This window comes from Punica granatum, chromosome 3, assembly GCF_007655135.1.
Source record: "Punica granatum isolate Tunisia-2019 chromosome 3, ASM765513v2, whole genome shotgun sequence".
Lineage (NCBI taxonomy): Eukaryota > Viridiplantae > Streptophyta > Magnoliopsida > Myrtales > Lythraceae > Punica > Punica granatum.
Window position 1 is genome coordinate 27,590,173 of NC_045129.1, and position 21,043 is coordinate 27,611,215.

At 37.7% G+C, this 21,043-nt stretch overlaps 3 protein-coding genes across 4 annotated transcripts; 1 reads left to right on the forward strand and 2 right to left on the reverse strand.

The window, feature by feature from the left end:
* Positions 1–241: 241 nt before the first annotated feature.
* Positions 242–3,819, reverse strand: LOC116198932 (phosphomannomutase/phosphoglucomutase). Of its 2 annotated transcripts, none has more exons than XM_031529206.1 (7): positions 3,237–3,819; positions 2,735–2,998; positions 1,686–2,202; positions 1,369–1,568; positions 1,119–1,231; positions 589–729; positions 242–506 (listed from the first exon to the last, which is right to left on the reverse strand). In XM_031529206.1, exons 1-7 carry the CDS (start codon positions 3,744–3,746, stop codon positions 437–439), a joined length of 1,815 nt encoding a protein of 604 aa, XP_031385066.1. In that variant the 5' UTR covers positions 3,747–3,819; the 3' UTR covers positions 242–436. The 2 variants fall into 2 exon arrangements, with proteins under 2 accessions (XP_031385066.1, XP_031385065.1); XM_031529205.1 differs by having other exon boundaries at positions 3,201–3,817.
* Positions 3,820–12,853: 9,034 nt separating this feature from the next.
* LOC116200492 (histone H4-like) lies at positions 12,854–13,192 on the reverse strand. The gene has a single exon (XM_031531341.1). It carries the CDS (start codon positions 13,190–13,192, stop codon positions 12,854–12,856), a length of 339 nt encoding a protein of 112 aa, XP_031387201.1.
* Positions 13,193–19,184: 5,992 nt separating this feature from the next.
* LOC116201391 (uncharacterized protein At4g22758) lies at positions 19,185–20,832 on the forward strand. Its single transcript, XM_031532615.1, has 2 exons — positions 19,185–19,943; positions 20,278–20,832. The coding sequence occupies exons 1-2, from the start codon at positions 19,712–19,714 to the stop codon at positions 20,454–20,456; spliced, it is 411 nt and encodes a 136-aa protein (XP_031388475.1). The 5' UTR covers positions 19,185–19,711; the 3' UTR covers positions 20,457–20,832.
* The last annotated feature ends 211 nt before the right edge of the window (positions 20,833–21,043 follow it).

The window sequence follows — 21,043 nt, forward strand, 5'->3', positions numbered from 1 at the left end:
TCAAAATATATAAAAAGCTTAATAAAGTCACAGTAATTTTGAAAATTATATAATCATAATTTGATTCAAAATATAAATAGTTTATCATAAGATCACTCCATAGCATCACACAGGTCTCTTTTTCTAGTGTATCTAGTACCATAGTAAAAAATGTTGTTTTCATTTATGCATTTGCACATGATTGGTTGTTTTACTAATTTAATCAAATTAAAAGTACATCACCTACTGTGACAATTTTGTATAGCAGAAACGCCTACACATTTTTTGTATGTGATTGTAAGGGTAAGTATATATCCACATGCATATACATGTTGTGCACATAAAATGGGATATACAATTCATCTTGTCGTCTATATATACATCAGGCATGCCTATTATTACATGGGACCCAATTTTTGTGTGGGGCATTTCAGTTGTTCTATTATGGAGACACAACTTAGCTTTGTATGTACTTGACGATCTGCCCAATGTCGAGGGTCTTATCCATTCCGCTTGGAACTAGAAACCTGAGTGGAAAATTAACATATGTTAATTAATTTCGATCAGTGGCTTAATACGAATAAATCAAGCTGACTGTTGCATACATACTTATCTCGAAGGGCTTGAGCCATGAAGAGACATCCACCGGACACAGTCGATTGCATGTTCACGGCTATGTTCGGATTATGAATGCTCTGCCTCAGATGCACCCATCCGTACTGCCCATTGACTCCGTCTGAAACTTTCGCCCTGCATGCATCAATTCATTATCATCTGTTTGCGAAGCCCAGAATGCTCAGTTTAAAACTATCTTCGGCCTGTCAAGTTATCCTTATCACGAAGGAGCAAATGTTGGGCAGTATTATCCATCGGTGTAACACTTGATCGAAAATGTCTATACGCTTACAGGTGTTCTAATTGGATATTACTCATTCACACTGAATGAGTAAAACTCCATGAGTATCTTTTCCACAGTGACGTGAAAAATGACTGAGTAGGTTCAAAATATAATAGCACGATCTTTTACTTAGATTGAGGATATTATAGATCCGACTCTTATAGTAGTCCGCATAATTTCCTCTACTAAATGCATGCACTGCAGTTCCATTGACCTCCTTTGTAATAAAAGTCGAACGCACCTGTACATGTGAGCATCAATAGCAGCAGGGATGTCGTTTGAGTCCACAAGGCAACCTTCACTCACCCAGCAGTCACCGCAGGCATCCAATTCCCACCCTTCAAGCTTCCCTTCCTGGCCAAGGAAACAACGCAACATTTCTCAACTCTCCAAATTTCTCTTGCTCAGATAATAATGGACTCCGATATAGGGATGAAATCAGTTGGATATACAACAAGACCCGAGAGATCGTCACAACTCAATGGACATACCTCTATGTAGTTTCTAAAGGTTTCGATAGCTTCTGTCCCTTTAGCCTTAGCATGTCTAGGCTCCCCTAGAATGTTCATCCTCAGCTCCACGGATTCTAATGGCTCTTCAAGATCTTCTATTAGGCTCCCAATGCCATCCTTCGACCCCGCAAGCTTCATCCTCACCAATTCGATGATTATTTTCACTACCATGTAAGCCCCTGCTCATTGCATATATGCTGTCATGACACTGCGGTCTTAATTAGCTGACTATGTAAGTACGGGAATTATAACTTGGAGAACTGAACCAATTTCAGCATAGTAAAGAAGGAACTGACCATCATCAAGGAAGTAGTTTTCCCTGAGAGCACCATGACCCGAAGTCTCCATCATGAGGTGAGTTTCGATTCCCTCCTTATTGAGCTGAACTCCCTTATCTATCACATTCCTATATCCAACCCTGTACAAGCAATGGTGGCCTCCTCTATCAGTGATGAACCGGGTCAGTGCCATGCTCGTGCGTGCATCGGTCACGATGATTGTCCCTGGGTGCTCCTTGAGCACTATTGCTGACATCAGCGCTATGAGCCTGTCCCCATTTATCGGGTTTCCTTTTCTGTCGACCACTCCACTCCGATCAACATCTGTGTCGAACACAATTCCAAGCTCCGCAGAGTTCTCTAGGACAGCAGCTCGGGTTAGGGACATGGCAGTCCAGTCCTCAGGATTTGGAATATGGTTCGGGAACATGCCATCGGGATTGAGGTGGAGAGAACCAAATGTATCTGCCCCGAGCTTGTCCAGGACGTCCCAAGTGAAGAACCCCCCTGACCCGTTACCCGCATTCACTATAATCTGTAATTTTCAATATAGAGAATCAGTACGCATTTGACTAGAAGCATCCCACCTTTCAATAGAAGTACCACATTGTCACTGTATAAAATCCCGGTGGGTTAGCAATTTAAATAGCTGTGCAACATGTTACAGTACACGTTCTTAATTGAAACTAAGAGGTCCTGGGATTTAACCAAAGCTACGTCCAGCCAGCTTCGTTAATAAGGGTTCTATACCATAAGAAAAAACGGTTGCACTTGGATGGTCTTATTTAGGGAAAATGGGGCTTATTTGAATTTGCTTGGTCCTGTCTTGGTCGTCGCATGCGTGCAGGTTTATCTAACAAAAGTAGTGACCCAGCTCATGACTTGTTCATTTTGGACCGCTTCTTCTGGCTAAGGCAATGGCAGCAACCATCAGCCATTCAAATTGGATAAGAAACGTGAACATTTTTGCGATTCGTACTTAGTGAAAACAATTGTAGATAACATAAAACGCATCCAAGAGATTACAAAACATTGAAACGCATGGATTAATGATGAGAAGAAATAACCTGAAATCCTCTTAGGGGAGTGTCATAGTGTCTGGGGTGGTTAACTCTCTCTTTGATGATGCCACAAAGGTGCTTCGCATAGGCACTCATGAAATCAACTTGCATCGGACGAGGTGTGAGCATCGTGGACACCTTCGTCAAGCGGTTCGCATACTTCCAAGCCGCTATGTTGCAGATCTCCTCCACCTCCGGCGAAGTCAACCCCCCTTTCTTGGTGAAGAACTTGAGGCCATTCCTTGTGTAGGGCAAGTGTGACGCTGTCATCTGCAAGTAAGAGGAAAGCGTGCTATAAGACACATTATTTCGATAATGTGTGTGTATATTCTACATGGTCATGGACATGTTACATGTTACTTATATGACTCTAGTAGTTCTTTTTGCTCGTGTAATAGAAATTTATCGATCCAACTACATATAATATTGGTGATTCCTAAATTGAGGTCAGCCGCTTAAACACGTACAGTACCATGATGGAAGCATCATAAGAGAATGGCAGCAGCACCGTGCTCATGAAACATGCTGGCGTAGTGGCAAGTCCCATATCGAAAACCATACATCCAGCACGACCCAGTCCTGCTAACACAGCGGTGCTCAGGGAGGACCCCGACTTTCTTGGATCCCGCCCCAAAGAAACCCTGACATCCTCAACGGGACATCCCCTATCCCGCTCGATGGCTTTTATCACCCACTCCCCAAAGCTCTCCGCTATGGCCTCCACTGCAGCGGGAGTGAGGTCCACCGTCCGGCCCTTCTCACCCTCCAGGGCAACCCCACGAACGTCCGACCCATTCTGGAGCCTCCTTACCTTATCCATTTCTTCATCTATCACTGCTTCATTGTCGTACTTCATCGTAACTGAACATTTCACATGAACATGCTTCCTTGAAGAACAAGGAAAAGCGATACTAGCATGAGTAGAAAGGGATTTCAAAGGCGGAAATAGGGCTGGGACGGTCCGCCTACTCAGATTCCTGTGGAAGACCTTAGAGGATGTCGAAGCAGAAGCCATCATCAATTCGGTTAGTTCAAGTTTAGGGCGCTTCGTGAGGTCGCTCCGTCGAAGATAATAGATGAAAACTACTATGAACCATGACCTTAGAAGTCCAATATATCTGCAATGTGCTAAATATCTGAAAACAAGCTTCCAAAAATAAACCAGATATTTTTGCGTTATTTTCCTTTTCCTTTGGTTGTCTTGTCTTTTGGTTCTTTTGGATAGATGGAGACTGATATATGCTGGGTGGGGAAGTTTGGATATGCCATATCATATGCTGCAAGCAATTTCTCAAAACTTGTGGAACGGATTCCTACACATACGATATTGCTAACAGCTAAACTAAACAGCTAGCTGCTGCCATGAACGAAAATATTTGTTTGGGAATGGAGTGGAGTTAATGATTGTGTTAATAATTATATTTATTTGGGTTGTAATGATCGTGTTGTTGAATTATGAGAAAAAAATGAAAAAAAAAGTAATGAATATTTTAGAGAATTTAGTATTAAAAATTGAATTGAATGGTTAAAAAAATTGAAGAAAAATGAAAAAATAATAATTATATTGTTGAATTGAAGATAAGTGAATTAGGATTTAAAAAAAATTCAAAATCAAACATGTCCATTTTCCAATGGTCTAATTCTCTTTCGCCAAAAAGGAGAAAGAAAATTTTATTATAAAAGCTCTAATATTATTAATTTGAACCCACTAATTTTACTTTCTAAATTCACCACTGGTCAAAGGTAAATGGCGAAATAGACTTTTTGTATAACAAAAACTTCATGACTTAGCTTGACTGGCCAACCGTGGCAAACATTCGGCAGCATGTGCAGAGGCATCTCGTATACATTGGCTTGGGGGTCTTCGTCCATTCTTAATCTAGGCCTAGCTGCCACTAAAAAACGTCTGCCCATGTCAATTTTTTTACCATCGTGAGGTTGGATCGTGTAGTCGTGAGGGAATTCACCTTTCATTGCTTAGCCTGATCCACACTCCCTAGCTTTATTAAAATTTGATTATTTGAACCTATCTTATTTGGGGCCAAAATAAAACTTTATTTACTTATGTGAATTGGTTCAAACAGTTCAGTCTTTGTTTCTCTTAAATAAGTTATCGATTCGAGTATTGTGAATGAAGAAAATTCACGCTGAAAGAGCTTCACCTTTTAATGAGCTTAATGGATTGAATTAATCGAGACTCATTAAACTTTTAAATATAAGGAAACACTTAACAAGAAAATATGTAACTTATTTCACTTTTGGAGATAAAATCCGTTGAATGAGATTATCAACGCCTTTGTCTGTTAGTTCTCTTCAAGCCCAAAAAAAAACTGTTTTTCTTTATCTCGACATATAAATTTATAAAAAAAATTAATCACCGAAAAAATTATAAAAGATTTATATAGCTGTTAAAATCTTTTTATTTTTTGCTAATGCTGAAATAATTGTTCAAAATTACTTAGTTGTCTTCTCGAATTAGGTCAAAGTTATATATGAAAAAATTAAGACATCTTCCATTATCTATTTTCTTTTAGACGTACAGGTCTCTTTTGTAAAAAAGAAAATATAAATAGAACAGTTTCCTTTATATCGAAAACTCTGTCACTTATGATTAAATAAATATAGGATCCTGGCTTATATATTCTCAAATTTAAGGACATGTTAACAATATGAATTATTCCAAGCTATCTCCTCTGTGGACCAGCAAATGGCAGTGTGTACCCATTGAAAAATTGATATAAAGGTAAGTTCACTGTTGTCTTATTTTCCCTCATATTTCATATATTAAGTTTTCTAAATATGAATAATTTTAAATAAAATAGCCGATTATTTCGTTGAGAGATTTACTTAATTTAACTTTTATAAGAATAAAAATGATTATGAAAACTAATACAGTAAAGTTTAATATAATTTTAAATAGCTCTTATTTTCCTCAAAATTATATCGTATATTTATTTACTAACAAAATAGCAATAAGTGATTGTTTAATATTTTTTTGAAAATATTTTCTTCAATATTAATTACAATTGCTATTATTATTGTTGTTATTAGTATTATTTAATTTCAATACAGCATACAAATTTAAAAGATATTTACTATTCTACTCCTATTTATTAAGTTGTAATATATATTATCAAATAATAATAAGTGATCAGAATCCAACTTTTTTAATATTTTCCTGGATATACGTTCTTTAATCACAATTATAGTTATTACTTATTATTATTATTATTTAATTTCTATACGACATACTAAATTATTAAGAGATTTACTGTTCTACGTCTATTTATTTATTATATAGATTTCGTATACTTCGTTAATTCCTTTTAGCATTATTTATAATGTATATTAATATTTAACATAAGTAGATTTGTTACATTAATTAGACATGTTTTTATCAAAGACGCAATGATTATTATTTTTTAAATAACCATTAAGTTTCAAAAGATATTTCTATCAACATTTTATAATGGGAAAAGGTCAAATTTGATCCTTAACCTTTAACTCTTTTTCTATCTTAGTCCTAAACCTTTTCTTTGGCTGGATTTCGTCCTCAATCTTTTCCGCATGGTATGAGTTCAGTCTTTTCGTCTAAAATTCCGTCCATTTTCCCCAACTTGTATATTTGTCAACTGAGAATGCACCACGTGCGCGACAAATCACTGCTACTCTAAACTGATTGTTATAGAGCAAATCCGATTTTTTTTTTAATCAAACCCGTAAACCGAACTGAGATATTTTCGGTTCTTTTAGGATTCCAACCATCTATCGGTGCGTGAGACGATGAAATAGAAGCGATGGCTGGAATCCTAAAAGAACCGAAAATATCTTAGCTCGGTTTACGGATCTTATTAAAAAAAGAATCGGATTTGCTCTATAACAACAGGTTTAGAATAGCACTGATCTATCGCGCACGTGGCGTACTCTCATTTGACGAATATACCTGTCAGGAAAAGTGGACAGAATTTTGGACGGAAGGACTGAACTTATACCACACGAAAAAGATTGAGGACGAAATCCAGCCAAAGAAAAGGTTTAGGACTAAGATAGAAAAAGAGCTAAAGGTTGAGGATCAAATTTAACATTTTTCCTTTTATAATCAACTAGTGTGCAGTACACCCACGATGTTGTGGGTCGAAAATTTTTTCTTCAATTGTTTAGTTTATCATAATAGCATGTATAATAACCAATATAGAGTCCTAAATTTTGTCAATTTTTGACATCGAGTCATAAATGTTTCACTTCGTAAAAATAAGTCTTAAAAGGTTTGGAAAAGTGTCAGCATCGGTTCTATCCGTCACCGCCGCTAACGAAAGTGCCAGCTAGGCGAACGGCGCGTCCAAATGGCCGTTAAGTGCTGACGTGGCACGAATGCCCAACTGCACTCGACCCGATGGCTTGAATTTTGAATTTCAACCCACGTTCGTTCTTATGGCCCTCTTTTCATCTCATCTTCCTCTGCATTCGACCTTCCTTTTTTCCTTTCCAGTTCTAGAAAAAGCTCTATTTTCAGGTAATCTTCTTCTTCAATTGAAACTCTCCCCTTTCCTAAAATCGATTGAAAGTGGAAGGCTCAGAACCTACCGGAGTTCCACGACCAGTGTCGTCGCCTGATCGGGTGGTCCCATAGGAAGATCGTACACAGTTCGCCAGAGTTTAGGTACGATCCGCTGAGTTACGCTCTGAACTTCGAGGACAGTTGGAACAGGGAAACTATTAGTTTGATCGTGCGGGAGATGGGATGTTTGCAGCAAGTAAAAACTATTATTCTTCCAAATAATCACTCTATGATCTTTTCATCAGCTACTAGATGATGAATCATTTGTTGTCCGCAGTGTGCTAGATTATGAGTTGCTTGACATGGAAATACCGACAATCACGATATTGGGCAAGCTCGTCAACGCAGGCATCCCTCTACTAGTTTACAGGTGAAAGAGCTACTCCTCACTTACGAATAGGATGTTCATCGATGCTTGCCAAAAATCTGTGAGTTCAAACATTCAATTTACTGCATAAATACCTCAGCCTATAAACATATGGCCTCAAATTGCAATGGAGACCAAGATTCTGTCATCTCACTGACAGGAAGTCAGACACCGATTCACGGGTTAGCAGAAGAATTAGGACTAAATGCCACTACACCCAACAGGGTTTGGTTCGAGGGATAGCAAGTGAGAAAGTTACAGAAAATCAAAGAACATTTGATATTCCGAAAACTGAACTGTGCATATCCGATAGTTTTGATCTCAACTGTGTATATCCGATAGTTTTGATCTCATTGAACCCAGACTTAAGAGAGACAAATAATTTACGAAAATCTCATGTTTTATTCTTAGTCAATCCGAACATTTCTCATTTGATAATTTGAATGGGTTAATGAAAAGGTTTGCTATGATTGTTGATTTTCAGGTGGGTGGTTGGACTCAAGTCTATGGGAATGTTCTGTCATTTGCAACCATAAGAGGAGGATCTCATGTGTGCGCACCCGAATTTCGTCTCATTGGGGCACGCATGCGCTCGCCTATTGTAACGCGGTTTGGGAGTGTCCACTTCCCAGGGACGCGCGACGGACGCACGCTAGAAGGAGTCGCCACTACCTGTTTACGACTCGAAGATCGAGGGCCGGTGAGTTGCCCGGATCTAGGGGTATGAGATACACCTAGTATGCTAAGGCAATGATCTGTATGAAACCGAAAATTCCGAATTCGATGGTTCTATTACGTGTAGGCTTATATCCCACACACATTTTCGGTACTCTAGCTTGCTAGGCTTGCCATTTTATTTATTTACCGCATGATTTAGGGTTGCACTTAACTCGTCCGTTTTGACGCCGTAAATTCGAAGAAACACTCCAACCATTCACTATCCGACCGGGATTCTTACATGAATAAATGTACATAATAAATCCTTACATTGTTCTCTCAAATAAATAATAATGCAAATTACAACAACTGAATCCCGATCGGTTCGTGTTCGGTCATTATTCCACTCGTGCTCACCGTGTGGTTTGGAAAAGACTAAAAATTAAATTACAATGCGCACTCGGTGTATGGGGGTATTGGACCCCGTGATCGACGGTGAGGGGGCTTTGGACTCCGTGTGAATTGTGTCCTAAAGGATCGGGCTCGACCCGCATAACAAACAAATGCAAAAATGTAACAAGTAAGCACAAATGAGCAAACAATAGGATTTTGTTATTGTCGAATTTACGTGAGTTAACCGATTATTAACCAGGTATCTTGGCATTCAAATCCTACACTAAAGCAAACAAGAGTGGTGATGGATATAAATCGATCAAGGATCGTCCCGGGAGGGTATTTCGCATTTGGCATTGTTTTCGATGACCTGACAGACGTGATGTCTGTAATCAAATCTTGTATTTGTGGGTTGCTTTTAGTATTGTTCTATATTGTGACACTTCGATTGTTACAGGTTATTACAGAATATGGATTTTGCTCGAAAACCCTAGAACCTAGTGCCTAACCCACCATTGTCCATTTTTTTCTTAAGCCAAATACGCAATTAATCCGATGTTTGTATTTTGAACCAAAATACCCGACTAACTACCCGAGATCATGCTAGGGTATCGCTAAATTGCAAATAAACCATTTTGCCCTCGTAGTGAAAATTGGTTTTGGAAAAAGAGAGACTATGCAGTGCGGGCCACCTCGGCCTATGACCGACGCCGACCAATTCCCTGAATCTTCTAGGATTGTGCAAGAACCTTGAAAGAGCCAAAGAACCGGTCAATCTATCCGGAAGTGATCTAAAAAGAACTTCCACTCCCCGACCTGAGTTACCTGAAATCAGATGAGACCTCAAGTCAAGACGTGCAAGTTCTTCCTAGACGTTCATGTCACATCGGACCGCGTGTCTTAGGTTTTTGTAAAATTGCGAATTTTGATAAAGGCACCAACGCATATTTGCAACTTATCGACGTGTGTTACCGATTAATTACCTATTCATGCAAAGTATTTAGGGCCAAGTGAATCAATTAATCGCGTGAACGTCCCAATTACCCCATAAGTGAAATTTTAAGTTAATTTAAAATTTGCCGAATGCATTAGTTTAGGGTTTCGAGCCATTGGAATGGTCATTGGTGGACCACTCGATAAACTCTAATTTCCGACCGTCTTGACATTAAAGGATTGATTTGAGGCCGAGTTTACATGATCAAATTGATTCATGTGAGGTTTCGATTAAAACGATAAAAAACACGTTTAAACACGGATCAAGAGCACATGATCACATCTAACATGATGAACATGCATATTTTACATAGTCGATGCCGCCATGATCACGAGAAATGCATACAAGCATACACAAACATAATATTAACAGAATTGATAAAACGACACCGACTCATAGAAGCGGGAAAACATGAAAAGAACACGTAATGTCTTGTCATGTACGCATAATGAACGAGACAAAAACATAATAAATAAGAACATACATATCGTTGGTTGGAAATCCAAGTAGAAATGGTTGGATATCTTTTAAAAAATATCCAAGGACTGAATTGAACAATTTCAAAAGAAAAGGGACTGATTTGAAAATTTGGTTAAAGTTCCAAGGATTGATTTAAATCTTCTGAAAATTTTGTGACTGAGCAGAAAATATTAAAATGGCTCAGGGCTTGACTGAAACGGGTCTGAAAATCAAGGGGGATGATCTGAAAAAGTGAAAAAATGTCACAGGGACTAAACTGAAACAAATTTTCCTGGACTGATTTGAAACATCTGGAAATTCTGTGACTGAACGGAGAATGTTAAAAATGGCTCAGGGCTTGATTGAAACGGGTCTGGAAGTTTAGGGCTGATTTGAAGAAAGCGAAAAATGTTACAAAAACTAAATTGAAACAGATTGAAAAGTTCCCTGGAATTAGTAAAAATTTCTGGAAAATTTAGGGACTGACTGGAAAATGCTAAAAATGGCTTGGGACTTGTTTTAAAACGAATTTGGAAGTTGGGACTGACCGAAAAAATATTGGAAGTTGCTGTAAGGACTGAATTGAAACAACTTGAAAAGTTTGTAAAATCGGATTCAAAATGATCTCGTTCGTCCATGCGAACCACAAACACTGATTTCATGTCATCACCATCCAAGCAAACATTAATATTCGAAAAATAAAGCCCTAAACATGATTTCATGCCACTAAGTCAGGATTTATACCGCTTCCAAGTTAGAGTTAGGAGGAACTCGAGGGGCTTCGTCGATCCTTCGAACAAAAGTGGTTACGGGCTGTCCATGGACTCTACAACCGCAAAAGCAAGAGGGACAGCGGCACCTAGGAGAAAAAAAATGGACAGTGAGAAAGAGACCAAAATCGAAAGACAAATCGAACTAAGCAATGAGGAAATAGACTTAGCTTCAAGGAGGCAAAGGCAGCTACTGCAGATTTGGGGGCTCGGGAGACAGCGACAGTAGCTCGAGAATGCTTTCGCAGCTCAGAAGAGGAATGGAGAAGCCATGAGCAAAAGTGAGGGCCGGATGAGTAGAGGAAGGGCTCGTGTACTAAAGGAGGCGTGAGCTAAGGGTAAGAGAGCTCGGGTGAGCTGAGGGATTCGAGAGCCCGTGGTCACCAGCTAAGGGAAGACTTTTCGTGGAAAAAGGGTGAGCTCAAGGAGTCCTTGGAGTTCGGTTCTAGTCGTGACCGAGAGGTAGAGGGGGTGAGAGATGAGCTGAGCGAGAGTGTGGGCGAGCTGTGGGGGAGTGTGAGGGCGAGCTAAGGGGAATGTGAGGGAGCTGTCCGGGAGTTTTGGGATATGGAAGCTGAGGGTTTTTCGAAAAAAAAAACCAGAGAGAGAGCGAGAGACGGGGTGAGCTATGGGGTTTTTCCTCATGAGGGAGTTGCGGCTAGGGTTTCGTGAGGTGTGGGAGAGAGCAGCCGAGGGAAAAAGAGGAACCAGCTGTTCGTGAGCTAGAGGAGAAGTGAGGAGCTGAGGGTTTTTTTTTCGCGGGGGGGGGGGGGGGGGGGGGGGGGGGGGGGGGGGGGTTTCCTCTTCAAGAAAAATCGAAAAAGAAGAAGGTAAAAGAGAAGAAGAGGAAGAAGAAGAAATGAGGGGGCAGCGGGGGCAAGGAGGGGCAAAGGTCAGAAAATTTTGACTGTTGCCTATGACATTTTTTTTTTTCAGATTTATAAATTCAAAATTTAACGTGCGTAAAGATTAAAATTCTCGTATTTGCAATTGGATGTCGAAAAAATAATCCGGGACCGGCATTGTATTCAAAACAATTTATGGATCAATGTTATGCAATAAAATATTTTTTCGGCCTTGAGTTGTGTCCCGAATTCTGAAAATTGAAATTGATGCACGTGTAATTCAAAGATGTCCCGTAGAGTATTTTCCTAAAAAATTGCAAAATTGGCGTCGAGCTAGGAAAATGTACCATTTTCAAAATCTTCTATGCTCGAGTGATCAGTTGAAAATACTTCCCTCATACAGATGGCCAAAAAAATGACGATTTTGCCCTTCTGGAGCCGGTGGACAGAAATGGGGTGCTGACACCATGAAGCACCATTTTCGCAGCCCAAGAAATCACTTGTTATTTTCCGAGCTTTCTTACACGGTCAACCTCGACCAGAAGCCTTCTGATCCATTTCCGACGAGCTTTCCCTATACAATGATTTAGTCCAAGCTTCGAATGTTGATTTGACCCTGAAGAGAATTTGTTTTGTTTTTCGGTTTGTTAGCTTTGAGTTTTTTGACCCCATGGCTGTGAAACATGTAGAATTTGGTAAATTTCTCAAGAGGAAAATAAGACATAAACATTAAGAAAGTTTTGCTTCAAATTTATGAATTTTGAACCATATTTGTGTATACAGTTCCCTGTCCAATTAAAAAGTTTGTTATGCACTTTCCAGTTTGCCAATTAATGAATTGTACTAAGATGTGTTGAAAGGCTAATGAACACGAACTCTTAACTAAGAAAGACAGTAGAGATGACGAAATGCTCAGCATCAACTTATATTTTGAGCAATATCGTATCAAAAGAACATATATGTAAGAATCAAACTAAGAACATCTCAGAGGGGATTTTGTGCAGTGGGATATTACAACAGGAGCTTCGGCCTCGTACACTGTATCAGCTAAAACAGATGCATCGTACAACACACAAAGAAGTTCACAAACAACAGCTTTCACCAAAATAAGAATTATCAAAGAGCAAACTTCCATGTATTGGTCTCCTTGTAGATGAGACAACATCCATGGCGATCATAGTCTTGCGGTTGGCGTGCTCAATGTAGGCCACGGCATCTCTGATGACGTTCTTGAGGAAGATCTTTAGCACCCCACGGGTCTCCTCGTAGATGAGACCACTGATACGCTTCACGCTGCCCTTACGGGCCAGCTTGATGATGCTCGGCTTGGTGATCCCCAAAATGTTGTCCCAAAGGACCATAAGGTGATGCTTGGCTCTTCCCTTTCCGAGCCCTTTGCCTCCCTTTTTACGCCCAGACATTCTTGATCGCTGTAGAGTAGCAAATTCAAACGAATTACTTAAAACACATTGAATAATGTGAGAGAGTGGGAGGAATATAGAGAGAGACAGAGGAGAAAGGAAGGAAGCAAAGGAAGACGAGACAGACAGATGAAAGGAGGGGGGTAAGGACGAACGCTGGTTGAAATTCGAACGCGAAGATCAGGAAAGGGGAGAGTTTCAATCAAAGAGCTCGATTTTGGATTTTAGGGTTCCTGGTAAGGCCAAGTTTCAATCGAACACTTTCAATTGAGCTGCTTGATTTCATTGGGGGATTAGGCTCAGGAAAGGGGAGAGTTTCAATCAAAGAAGAGGATTACAGGAAATGAGAGCTTTTTTCTGGAACTGGAAAGGAGAAAGGAAGGTCGAACGCAGAGGAAGACGAGATGAGAGGAGGAGGATAAAGACGAACGCGGGTTGAAATTCAAAATTCGGGTCGTCGGGCCGGGTACAGTCGGGCATTCATGCCACATCAGCACTTAATGGCCAGTTGGACGCATCGTTCGCCTAGTTGGCACTTCTGTTAACGGCGACGACGAATATGATCAATACTGACACTTTTCCAAACCTTTTAGGACTTGTTTTTTCGAAGTGAAACATTTAGGACTCGAAGTCAAAAACTGACAAACATATAGGACCACAAGTGTCATTTTTCCTAAAAATTATGAACTTTCAGTTGATACTAAATAATCTAGTTTTTAAAAAAAACGAAAAATTATTTCATAAGGTATAAAAGTAAATATTTTTCCCCCTAATTTAATTTGAATTTTTAGTGATTCTAATAAAAAAAACAATGATTGCAATATAATAGGGCTTAATTAGCCTCCTAGTTTTAAGTCGACGAACTTTACTTGCAGTAACCGTTTGATATTCATGAAAACTATCTCGTCATCATGGCCAAGTTGAGAGAACTAGTCTCAGTCAAAAGATTAGTGTAAAGTTGTGTCACAGACAAAAAGGACATTTTTAAGGTTATAAATAAAAAGAGATTACTTATATTGGTGATATATTGAAATAAGCTTTTCACTTACGTAAGTTGGTTTAGGTCATTTGGTGCTTGTGATTGGGGAAAGAGCTTTATTCCTTAGTGGGTTGATCCTACTTGAATCTAAATTAATTGGATTAGGCTTTATACCTAGGTGCATTGGTTTTAGGTGATTTGGTACTTGTGATTGGAGAGAGTGAGCTTGATTCCTTAGTGGACCCTGCCCAAACTTAGAGATTAATCGAATCCATTGAACTTTTGAGTATTAAGCGGTACTCTCGGAAAAATTTGTACAATTACATTAAATAAATAAAAAGAAAATGGGTGGGGTCACTTTGGGTAGGGAAACCCATATTACTCGTCCGCTTAGGTAGATGATTTAGATTTTTCCAATAAATTATATCAATTATTAATTTTCGTTACTATAAAAACAAACATTTCTCCAAGAATCATGGTCACAATATAATAGGACTTAACTTACTAATTTTAAATGGATGAAATTTACTTGAAGTTGGGGTTCGAAATTTGTTAAAACCATCAAGTGATCAAAGTCATACTCAAGCAAAAATTAGTCTCAGTCAGTATGTTAATCTAACATTGTTTTTCATCGAAAAGATAGCAATATTTATAATGCCACAAATAAAAAGAAGCTACTTAAATTAGTGACAAATTGAAATAGACTATTCACTAATATAAGTTGATGTTAGGTAATTTGGCACTCATTTCTTTTAAGCAAAATCTTATATTGAAGTCTTTGATTAAAATTCACAATCGGGTGTGTTTTATCATTTAGTGAACTAACTTCGCTCATACTTAGATTTAATCAGATCCTCTTGACTTCCGGATATGAGGTGGTGCACATCAAAAAAGAGTTGGTATAATTAAACATATATTAAGAAATTAAAAAAAAACAAATAAAAAGAAAAAAGAAAAAAAAAGAAGAAAGAAAGAAGGGGGTAGATACCATGCAAGTAGGAATCCCATGCAAGTAGGAAAACCACCACACTCTCCCTAATAAAGGGATGTACCAGTTTTCATTGTTTAAGATGTTTAAGATAATTGCATATTTCTTTAATTTCAATAATATAATAATTATTTCAAAAATTAAAAGAAAATGTGAAGAAACCATGCAAGAGAGATAAAGAGGAAGCGAGATGAGCAGCAGTGATGGCTATTGTTTACAATCGTCGCCTCAATTTTATTTTATTTTTTCAGTATGAACTGTCGTATATGAAATCTTAATTGGGTCCCAATTAATCCAGTCAAGCCGAGTCGGCCCATTAAGGGATAAAACTCTTCGAACATGGATTTTCTGCATTTATATGGACTCAAACTCGAGACATTATTTAAGTAGAATAAATGTGGAATCGCTTGTACCAACTCACTTAGGTACCGCCACCTCAAATTAGATCATTGAAGGTCTCACGACTTTACCTGAGATGGTGGTGACTAGCGTCCCTACTTTCCCAAACTCTTTTTCTCTCTTCAAGAGAGAGAAGGGAAAGGCAATAGCCTCGAAGGGGGTCGCCTATAGCCTTTTGGATCATCTATAATTCTCTTAATCAACTTTCTAATGAGCATCCACCATAAAAGATTAATATGATCGTTTTATGAAAAGTGGAGCTTCTGATAATAAACTTCAACTTTTCTTTCATAATATACTAGATGGCATAAAATAAGATTAGAGAAGAGACATACATGCACTACGTGCGAAATAACATTAAAAATAAAATCATATCTAACTACCGATTCAAGTATAGATATTTGTACTACCCCTATATATTCTATAATTTTGATTAGAATTGATTCACGATAGTAGAATTATTACTAATAATTTAAAATATTGCTCGACTTCATCTTCTAGTGAAGAAATGGACGTCCTACAGGGAGATAAAGAGAAAAAATAGGAAAAGTGAGAGATCGTGAGTGAAAGAAAGGGTTAGCGGAGTGATTATTTTGAGTAACTTTACTATTTTATCCTCAAATTTATGGCCTTTAATATTTGAAGTATATTTAATATGAATAATATGGGAAAGAGAAAGTAAGACCGAAAGAAGACCTCTAAGTTCCTATATAAGTATAGATATAGTTGTACACACGAGCTGGATGATGAAATCATGTATGAATCAAATTAAAGTATATAGTGTAATGGAACACGTCATCTTGGTGATTAAGAAGTCCCAAATTTTATATTTAGATGGGACTACTCGAGCTCCTTTATTAAATATTTATGATTTATTTTATTAAATTAGGCTCACGAACTTCTCTTGTAACTGAAAAATATATTATAGCATATATATCAGTCCTTCCACGTGCGCTAACATCTTTGAGCAGAATCAAATTCATATTCTAAAAAATTATCTTCATCTTTTAACTTAGAATTTGTTGATTTTTAAAAATAGATAGAGTGAAAAGTTGAAAGTGCAAGAGATAATGGAAGAGATTTTTATTGAATAAAGTAGTGAATTATTTATTTTCCTAAAAAAAGGAGGGATTTTAGCGGCTTTTGTATGCAATAAAGTTTTCTTAGTTAGAATAACAATAACGTGCGATAAGATTTATATACATCAATATATCAATATATAAAAACAAAGCATGGAATATGAGAGCTTTACTGGATAACCTTTAATTCTCGGTAAGATGCTCACAATTGCTTGAATCATTTCATTTGATAATCATCAGCACATTGTTGCATGAATTTTTAGGTGAATAAGCTCATGAATATAAAAAAGATTCATATATCTATTAATTTCAGTAAAACAAATGTTGCTAGAATTTATGGGTTCGACGAATTATATATATTCGCCTGTATTATTTGTATTTAGGGATATAAGTTAATTATTCTTCTTGAAAAACTAAAAATACTCTAGAATTTATTTATTTTTAAATATAAATTGTTTTCCGAAATTCAATATATTACATGTCTTATAAATAGAATATGAAAATATTCATTTTTTTTACAATTTTTTTTCTACTTTTGTTTCTCCATACGCCTTACTTCAACCCCTTCTTTCCTATCCATGTACTATTTTATTCATGTCGTGTGCATATTTATATATATATATTTTTTCCTATAACATAAGTCATACAAATCAAGTTAGTTTTTCTTATCATTCCAATTTTGTTGTCTTTAATTTTATTGGATAACTTCTTTTCATGACAAAATATATTACATATATTTTACAATACATTTTTTTATATGATTAATTTGTTGCAGTTAAATTTTTTTGTTCATATATTACTTCAACTTATTATCTATATGAAACACATATGAAAATTATAAAAAAAAGTACTACGCAATATGTGGAAACTCCATTTTGATATTACTTAGTTTAAGTTTTATTTATTTTTTGATTATTTTATTCTTGAGAAAATTATAAGTTTAAATATTATATTAAAAATTGCAAATGAACGTCAAAAATTTTAAAATGAAAGGTCTTTCGATTTAGGAATGTATCAAAAGTTCTTCAAAAAATTAAGAGCTATATAACTTTAATAATTTGTTAGAACCCGTCCAACACGCGATCCTTTACTTAATTGAAATAACCCCAATAGCAAAAGTAGATGTATCGAAGAGTCTCACGCATACCTTTTAAAATCGAGCTGCGTCAGCTAGTTGAACTTGTTCGACCGAGAAGCGGGCACCCACCCGGTTCGATTCTGCATTTGTTTCTTTTTGCAAGTCAAAAGGACAATAGATCTTTCATTTTCATATTCAGTCCAACTCCTTTTTTTTTTGCTTCCATATAAACTTTAATGCAAATTATATAATATAATTATTTTATATATCATATAAAAATTTTAGTAAATGCCACATTTTCTTATTTTATTATACTAGATATATATTTTTATAAATTTTTTAATTAATTTTTAAAAACCCGGTTGGACTCATTAAACTCTGATTGAACCCATAAATCTATGAACCCAAAAAAATATCCTTAATAAAATAAATTAAACATTCAACTAAATTAATTAATGTCATAATTGTAATTTTCTTTTAAGTAAAATTTTATTGGAAAATGATTGTAATTTACTCAAATAACTACTTATTTTCTATTTTCTGATTTTCTCACCCATTCCCCATCTCTCCCCTTCCCCGCCTCCTTTCTTCTCTATCTATACCCCCATCTTCTTTTTCTTCTTTTTTTCCCTTAATTTTCAAATAATCTTTCTTTCTTTTATCTGAGGAATTTTAAATAATTTATCAAATTCACGTAATTACTTATATTTCATTGTTTGTGTGGTCATACATACTATATTTTCAGTTTCTTTAAGTACGCCACCGTGGATAGCACCAATTGGTCGCGCTAGTATACCTCATGAGCTTTGATTTATTGGATTTTGAGAATAATTTAATCAGGTTATTTGATTGGAAACTTATCTCAAAATCTGATACGACAAAATCCCATTAGTTTTCTTAAATCTAAATTGATGAGTGGGATCAGGAAGAATCATCATCATATCTACCACCAAACTGAACCAGATTCAGTTTCCTAAATCAGGTAGGCAGGCAGTCAAGGCGGCCGTGGCATTATTACGACCACATTTACCCAAATTGCCGTTTTGAACATTATTCTTATTTTTTTTACTTTGAATTATAAAAGAAATTCAAAGTATAATATAATAAAAAAAATTCAAATAACTAATAAAGGGACAAATGTAATCCCACTATCGAATCTATGGTCTCTAAATCAACAGGTGATGGCGTGCTCTACTAAACTACATGCTCTTTTTATTATTATTTTACTTTTTCTTTATGTATATTTTCGATTAATTCAACTCGAGTTGAATTGACACAATAAAGAGAAAATCTCTCTCGGTCATGAATTCCTTTCATTTACTAGACATAAGCATGGGACTGTTCAAAGTGAATAAATATCAAACTACTTAAACCTTATTTATTATTATTTTATTTAAAAAATACAATTCAGAATAGTAATAATAAATAAAAGAAATGAAAAGAAGATATAAACACGGAAATCCCCCAACTGAAGAGAAAACCGAATCTGAAAACCCTAATCTAATCGAGAGATCTCCTCGACAGCCCTTCCATTACCTTCTTCCCCTCTTATATTAATCCCCCCTTCCCCTCATTGTCACCCACCAACTCCATTCTCATTTCCTCTCTCTCTACCTCCTCTCAATTCTCTTGCTGGATCGATCGATTGATTCGGGCGGTTCTCGGCTCCGCTCTCTCTCACCCCTCCAATCAATCAACCTGCTTGATCGGATCGGAACCGATCGATCACCGCAACGGCGTTGTGAATGGTAGAAATCTCGAGCAGCAGCAGCGGCAGATTGATGCTCTCCCTTCCCCAGCTAAGGGCGAGCACTCTTGTCTTTGCGTTCGGATCCTGCAAGGAGGGCTGGTACTACCGCTGTATCGGCGTCGACCCGTGAGACCCTTCTTCCGCCCACCGCTCTCCGCCCGGCTCGGATCGGCTGATCCCTTCGTCTTCTTCTTCTTGTTCTATTCTAGAAAGATCGCCCCGTTTTTCGTTTTTCCGGTAGACACGATGTTGCTCAGCAAGCAGAAGAAGAACCAGAGCCCCAGGGGCAACAGGCTCCTTGTTAGTATCACCGTCATGGGGAGCGCGGGCCCGATCCGCTTCGTCGTGAATGAGGAGGAACTCGTCGCGGCCGTCATCGACACGGCTCTTAAGTCCTACGCACGGGAGGGGAGGCTTCCGGTCTTGGGTTCCGACCTCGACGATTTCCTGCTCTACTGTCCCAATTATGGATCTGATGGTAAGTCATAGCAATTATCCATGTTTTCCCCCCGTTTCATTCGCTGATTGAGTCTTTAACGAATGTTCCCTGGCCTACGGCTAAGGTTTTGCCTTGGTTTCTATCCTGTTTGATCCGGTACGAAGTAAATTTGCTCGATTATATTGAATAATGTTCTAGGGTTCCATCAATGGCTACGCCGTTTTTTGTGTTAATTATCGACCAATTCTGTGAAGGTTTCGATGATAAGATATTGTTTTAGCGGATTATGAACTGCTTGAATTGGATTTGTTTTATTGCATTCGGTCCCGATTCTGTTATCTCATCGCGCATGTTTTGTTGTTCCTGATTGCAGCTTTGAGTCCCTGGGACACGATTGGATCTCAAGGCGCACGGAACTTCCTGCTATGCAAGAAGCCGCAGAGCGAGAGGACCGACGGCGAAAGATCAGCAGCTGCAATCACCCGCAAGGGTGGGTTAAGCTGGAAGTCATGGATCAACAAGTCATTCAACCTCAAAATTTCTTCCCACTGAAGAGACTAATGAGAAAAAGCAGTTTCCTCCGTGAAAGTCCTACTTCGAATCCTGTGAGCCTCTCTACATTCGGCGTGTGCGAAACGAGGAAGCCAGCATTACTTGTTTCGAATCCTCCAGAGGTCTACAGAATCCAGCATTACTCTTTAGATTGTATGGCAGTGTTAGAATTGTTAGTTCTGTTTACATCTTCTTGGGTCATTCCATAGTTTCAGCCAGTCAAAATTGTTGCCGTCTGATTTTCTCTTCGACTTTCGAGTTGTCTTAAACATTCTTTAATGAATGCTATGGTCTCTTATTAGTTTTGTTCGACCTTGAGCTTCTGTACCTGGTAATATGAGCTCCGGATTATCGAACTTCAGATTGAGTTCAAATGCATTGTTTCTGTGATCCATGCCTGTTGGAGTACTTAATCTGAGGTGAATTGCCATAACCTCCCTTCTCACGGTCGGGAAAACATATCTTATGATGGCAAAGTGGGCAGATAATCCTTGTTGGTTAACGACCAACAAAGACAGGAGATCAGGCCAATTCAGAGACGAGTCACATTCATTGATCCCACGGCTTTTCCCGTGGTCCTGATTCGC

What these genes read in the sequence shown, in the direction of transcription:
- LOC116198932 (XM_031529205.1), bottom strand. Translation starts at nt 3,746, where the DNA reads ATGATGGCTTCTGCTTCGACATCCTCTAAGGTCTTCCACAGGAATCTG. An exon ending in CTTATGATGCTTCCATCATG is followed by an intron (nt 2,999 to 3,200) that starts GTACTGTACGTG and finishes TCTTACTTGCAG; the next exon opens with ATGACAGCGTCACACTTGCC. An exon ending in AAACTACTTCCTTGATGATG is followed by an intron (nt 1,569 to 1,685) that starts GTCAGTTCCTTC and finishes TGCAATGAGCAG; the next exon opens with GGGCTTACATGGTAGTGAAA.
- LOC116200492 (XM_031531341.1), bottom strand. Translation starts at nt 13,192, where the DNA reads ATGTCTGGGCGTAAAAAGGGAGGCAAAGGGCTCGGAAAGGGAAGAGCC.
- LOC116201391 (XM_031532615.1), top strand. Translation starts at nt 19,712, where the DNA reads ATGTTGCTCAGCAAGCAGAAGAAGAACCAGAGCCCCAGGGGCAACAGG. An exon ending in TCCCAATTATGGATCTGATG is followed by an intron (nt 19,944 to 20,277) that starts GTAAGTCATAGC and finishes TCCTGATTGCAG; the next exon opens with CTTTGAGTCCCTGGGACACG.